Source organism: Corvus brachyrhynchos, unplaced genomic scaffold (assembly GCF_000691975.1).
Source record: "Corvus brachyrhynchos isolate BGI_N302 unplaced genomic scaffold, ASM69197v1 scaffold72, whole genome shotgun sequence".
Classification (NCBI taxonomy): Eukaryota; Metazoa; Chordata; class Aves; order Passeriformes; family Corvidae; genus Corvus; species Corvus brachyrhynchos.
In genome coordinates, this window is record NW_008236763.1 from 2,107,559 (window position 1) to 2,113,227 (window position 5,669).

Consider the following 5,669-nt stretch of genomic DNA (forward strand, 5'->3'; position numbering starts at 1 on the left):
TCCAAGACCAGGTTGGAGCACCCTGGGGTAGCGGAAGAGGGTGGGACCGAGGGATCTTTAAGTTCTCTCCCAACCCAAACCATTCCATGATTTTTTTTGGGCGGGAAGGAGCAGACCTGGGGAGCGAGAGGAAGGTGGAGAAGACAGTTCATGTGCCTCAGGAAAAATTCCATGCACCATCCCAAAAACCCCAGGCCAGGAAAGCAGGGAGAGCAGGCAGAGTTGTTATCCCGGCATTATCCCGAGGGCAGAGGGATGCTCCCACCCCACTCCCATCCTTCATTCCCTCAGGACTTCATCCCCTCTGAACAACTGGAATAAACCCTTGGATTAAATCCCACTCAGAGCCCAGCAGGCCGAGGCTGTGGGGCTGGAACCTTGGGCTCTCCCTGGAATCCGGCACAATTCCATGTCTCTGCCTTCTCCTGCCTCGCAGCTCCAGAAAAAACTGGGTTTTTGGGATCAAACCGGCTCCGCAGCACCATTAATTTGCAAAGCAGCAGCTCAGGGGCTCCAACAAACGAGCTCCTCAATCGTGTGGAGAAGCTGCAGCTCCGGAGCAGGAATTATTCTCCTCCAAGTGCAGCCTGGTGCTGATGGGATAAAGAATTCCCAGCGGGATTTGTGTGTTCCAGATGGCAGCTGGATGTGCTGCCAAGCCCAGGGAAGCGTTCCCTGCACACCAACTGTGCCACTTCCAGCCTTTTTTCCTGCATGGAGAAATCCCAATGCTCGTTTTTAGGGAGATTTTAGAGGCAGCAAATTATTCCGAATTTAAAAATCTACTTTAAAACCCCCACGTTCCCCATATCCAGCTTTTTTCCAGGAATACTGCAGGAAATTCCCATGTTTTTCCTTGTTTATTCCAGCACTTTTATATCCTGATACTCAGGAAAACCAACCCTGGGGTGATTTTAGGGATGAAGGAGGTGAAAACATGAGGGGGAATCATGGATTGTGCTCCAAGGTGGGAATTCTGAGTGAAGGTTGTTTTTTTTTTAAGGAATAAACCACCAGGAACTTGGAATCTCTCCCCAAAATTCTCCCAGCATTCCAGAGATTCCCAGGGCATGACCACAGGTGGAGCAGAGCCCTGGGGTGACACTGACCCTGCTCCAAAGGGAGGTGGCAGCAGGGTTTTGGCTGAGGTCCCAAAAATCCTTCATCCCATTCCCTGGAAATCCCTGGAAAAATCCAGTTGGTGCCTCCAGGCACCTCCACCCCCAATTTTGGGGCACAAAGCACTTCCAGCCACCTCCTTCCCAGCTCCTGCCTGGAATTCCAGCTTCACAGGAGCCCCGGTGATGGAATTCCCTGCTCTAAAACGCCCCGGAATGACAAACACAGCTTCTCACCACCCAGAAATCCTTGGATTTTGCAGCTTTTTTCCCCCCCAAATTTTCCCGGATCAAACCCGATTTATCTTGCAAATCTCTTTATTACAACGCACAGATTAGTCCTGAATAGTTTCTTATGTACAGAAATAGAACTTTAGGTAGAAAAAACCCAACAAAGCGGCCACAAATCAAGGAAAATCCATAGAAAGCCAAATCCAACTTTTCCCGAAACGATACAAAAATAAAATCTGCTGATCACAGTTTTGATTTAAAGCCCTCCAAGCGTTGCTTTCACCCCCTCACCCCACACTTTTGAAGGGATTTGATAAGGAAAAAGGGGGACACCGAGCTCTGAGACGCTCAGGGATGGATTTTTGTGTCCATTCCATTCCATCTCCCGCTGGATTACCTGGAAACCAGGAGGTTGGAGGGGGGGGGGAAAAGCTCATCCAAGCAGTGGGAATGCTGGACATGCTGCAGATGGATAAACCCCCTCCTTTTTTCCAAGGTTTCAGCCCTTTGGAAGCAGCAGCTGTTCCTTGTTTCGATCCAATCTCTCCGTTTTTCCAAGCAAACATCGGCAGCTGTCGATTCCCAGCGCTCCCAAGGTTCTCCCAAGCACCAAGAAATCCGAGTTGTCCATAAAGAACTGAAGCACCACGTTCCCAAAAGATCCCAGGAATCGGGAGATCCATGGGAAAAAATGAACTGGGAGATCCATGGAAAAATGAGTGTAGTGTGGTTTCCTGGGAGCACTTGGAATTGTCAACGCCACTGACCATAAAGCCACACATTTTTTCCTCTTGGAATTCCACTTTTCCCCTAAATTAAAAAGCAGATCCAAAGTGAGACAGCAAAATCCTCCGAAATTCCAAGTGGATTTCTCAGGATTTGAGGGTGTGATTCCAATTTAGAATTTTTTTGGAGGAAAGGAGAATCCAATGTTTTGGGGATGGCAAATGGCATTTGCAGCTGGAATTTGGGCTCCATTCGAATTCACACAACTCTAATTTAATTAATCCCCTAAATGTTGTACTGGCACCACAAAAAGGTGATTTTTTCAACTCAAAGGAGCCACTTCTGGCAAGAAAATTAAAGGATAAATCCCAAAATTCTGGGATTTTTTAAGCCAGGATAAAACAGGAATAAATCATTTCCTCCCCGTAGTTTTCTTCCAAATTAAAAATGGAAGTAATTAAGGATAAAATTAAAGCATTGTTAGGTTTTTGCTCTACAAAAGGGAAATTATTCTGGCCAGCTGAACAAATAATTGATTTATTCACCCAACTTTGTGCAAACATTGGAATTTTTCTGGTTTTATTCCCTCGTGTGAGCTGCTTGGAAAATTCCCACACCAACCTCCAGCTCCAATCCCCCTTTTCCCCTCAACGATTTTTGACTAAAATAATTTAATATTTTAAATTAGGAATATAAATAAAGAGTTTTCTCCTCCCACTGAAATGTTTTTGGTGACCCCAGTGCAGATACACAGAGTTAATACTGATTTTTTGGGAAAGAAAATAGGAAAATTTCGCCATGAATTTCCTTAAACCCAAGATAATTCTCCTTCAAATTATCAGGACAAGCAGATTGGATATAAAAATTCATTTCAAACCCTCTCCCAAAGCAGAATTACAGCAAAGATTAATTAAATAATTAGGGAATTTTCCTCCCTAAATTCAAGCATCTTCCACAGCCTCATTAAGTACCTTGAAGCTTTAATTATTGATTGGGATGAGGCATTTCCTTGCCCTAAAAGCCAAGGAATTTGGTGCACAAGCAGCCAGAACCCTCTGGAATAATCCTGGAGGAGGGAATTATTTCAAATCAATCGAACCAAAGGGGTTGTGACGCACCAGAGGCCTCCCCAGTGCTCCTGACTGGAATAATCACACCTCAAAAAGCTCCAGGAACACTCCAACATTGGATTATTCCATGCAAAAAGCAGGGAAAAAATCCCTTAAGGGAAGAGATTTTTATAAATGAGGCTTTTGGAGAAGGTGGAAAAGATGGAAAAGCACAAAAAAAACCCCCACCAGCACATTCCTCAGGGAATTTTAAATCAAAACTGCAATTCCAGGGAATGAACCCCATAAATATTTCCTTCAAAATAGGTTTTGCTTTTTTTTTGGTTTTTTTTTTTTTTCCTTTTCTTTTCCAAAGTGCAAAAATCCAACTGAACAGTCCCCACTTCCCAAGGTATGGCAGGAAAAGGCATTTTTTGGGAACGGATTGAACCCCAAGCAGTCTGGTTCTCTCAAGTGCTAATTAACAGGAATGCAATTAGAGCACCCTCACCCTTCAGGGAGCTCCAGGGATTTTATCTGGAGAGCAAAACAGGAATTTTTTTGTTCAATATCCAAGTGGGAAAAAGGAAAATCCCACTTTTTCTCCCCATTTCAGCACATGCAGCTGCCACTTGTCATTCAGAGGTTTCATTAATTTAATTTAAAGGGTCAGGCAACTTCCAGGAGTTTTAAGGTGCTAGAAGGGATCAGTCCTCTGGGAATGGGATTCTTGGAGCCTATGGAATACCCTCTGTCTGTGCTCTGTGGTCAGGCAATATCCTATGGCTTCCTCAGTCTCCTGGATGCGTTTCTGGAACCTGCATCCATCCCGTGCCATCTCTTCCCAGGGCCCTTTCCGGTCCTCCTCGCTGCTTATGTAATACTCAGTCACTTTTTCAAGGAATGTGACCTGGAAAAAAGAAGGATTTGAGTCAGGAATTCTCACCAAATGGAACTTTAAATGGGTATGGTTTGGGTTTTCAATGAAAGTTCTTAAACACCTAAAAGCGCTGGAAGGTTCAGGAATTTTCTCTGAGGGTAGGGCTGGATGGGATATTGGGAAGAAATTCCGGACTGCAATGGAATTCCCAGAGAAGCTGTGGTTATCCCATCCCTGGAAGTGTTCCAGGCCAGGTTGGAAAATGGGTAAAATGGGTAAAATGGGTAAAATGGGTAAAATGGACGCCTGGGATAGTGGAAGGTGGCCCTGCCTGTGGGATTGGATGATCCCTTCCAACCCAAACAATTCCAGGATTCCATGTGCTGCTTTAGATGGGATATTAGGAATAAATCCTTCCCTGTGAGGGTAGGGAAGAGTTGGGATGGAATTCCCAGAGAAGCTGTGGCTGCCCCATCCCTGGGAGTGTCCCAGGCCAGGCTGGAGCATCCTGGGATAGTGGGAGGTGTCCCTGCTCATGGAATGGGATGAGCTTCATGGTCCCTTCAACCCAAACCAGCTGGAATTCCATGATTCCATGATTTACTCCCCATTCCTGCCCAGAATGTTTCACCTTCAGCTTTAGAACCACCCAGCTGCTGACTTGCCTGGACTAAAATACTCCTCAGCTACTCCAGAGTTACTCAAGGCCGCCCCCTTTCCTGTGGTAAATCCAGAATTCTGGTGAGTATTTCCCTGCTGGTTTAGGGGCTCCTGTCTTAAACTGGTGCCGGTGCAAACTTTCTCTTTTTTTTTCCTCCTTTTTTGGTGAGTTGGGGTTGAGGATTTGTGGTGTTGCTTTCATAATGGGATCTGAGGTTTCTGCACACCATAGAGAAATATACCACCAAGTTCAAAGCTACCTTTCTTTAACTGGGCATAAATACCCTAAAAATCGAGTTCAATCTTTTGTACAATGGCTTTTTCAGTACTTTCCTAATCTGACCTCCGAGGACATAAGATCTGCTGAATTTTGGGATAAGGTGGGGAGAAAACTCTCCTCTCTTAGGCGTGCAGGAGACGAAACAGTTTCAAAATTCTTTCCTCTCCTGTTACTAAGTTACACTTTGCCAGAGAAAAAGGCAGTACATGAAAAACCTCTGCAAAACCCCCCTGTTAATTCCCTTATACCCTCTTCCAACCCCTGTGTTCCAGACCCCTCTTCCCCTACGCTGGAAGAGGCCTCTGTGAACTCACACCGCGTTCCCTGGGCCGTAACCTCAGCCAGGGCCGTGCCAGGACATTCCAGGCTGGGAATGTGCTCCAGGAAAACGGCTGGGATTGCTGCGGGTTACGTAACAAACCCCCCCAAAAATAAAGGGCAGAACGGCTGTTGAGTCAAGAGCCCCGTGAGTCACCAGGAGTCACCACGGGAACCGGAATAAGATAAGAAAGGAACACACTCATCCCTACGTGACTGCAACAATTCCTCCATTTCCAGCTGGGGGTGGAGCTGACGAAAGGAAATTAAAAATACACACACCGAAAGTGTGTATTTTTACCAGCTATTAAGCTATTTTAAGTAAATAAAGGAACTTATAGGCTCAGGATCTCCACTTGGCAGGGTTTAGATGAAGACTGTAGTAAGGATTTAAGTCTGAGTTAAAC

General features: G+C 45.5%; 1 protein-coding gene across 1 annotated transcript in view; it reads right to left on the reverse strand.

The window, feature by feature from the left end:
• Positions 1 to 1,418: 1,418 nt before the first annotated feature.
• Positions 1,419 to 5,669, reverse strand: part of PPP1R15B (protein phosphatase 1 regulatory subunit 15B) — a 6,692-nt gene continuing 2,441 nt past the window's right edge. Inside the window, exons 2-3 of the mRNA XM_008644805.2 lie at positions 3,873 to 4,034; positions 1,419 to 2,159 (exon numbers count right to left, since the gene is read on the reverse strand). Of these exons, the coding sequence (XP_008643027.2) occupies positions 2,103 to 2,159; positions 3,873 to 4,034 (219 nt within the window). The 3' untranslated portion in view covers positions 1,419 to 2,102. The remainder of the gene's footprint in view (positions 2,160 to 3,872; positions 4,035 to 5,669) is intronic.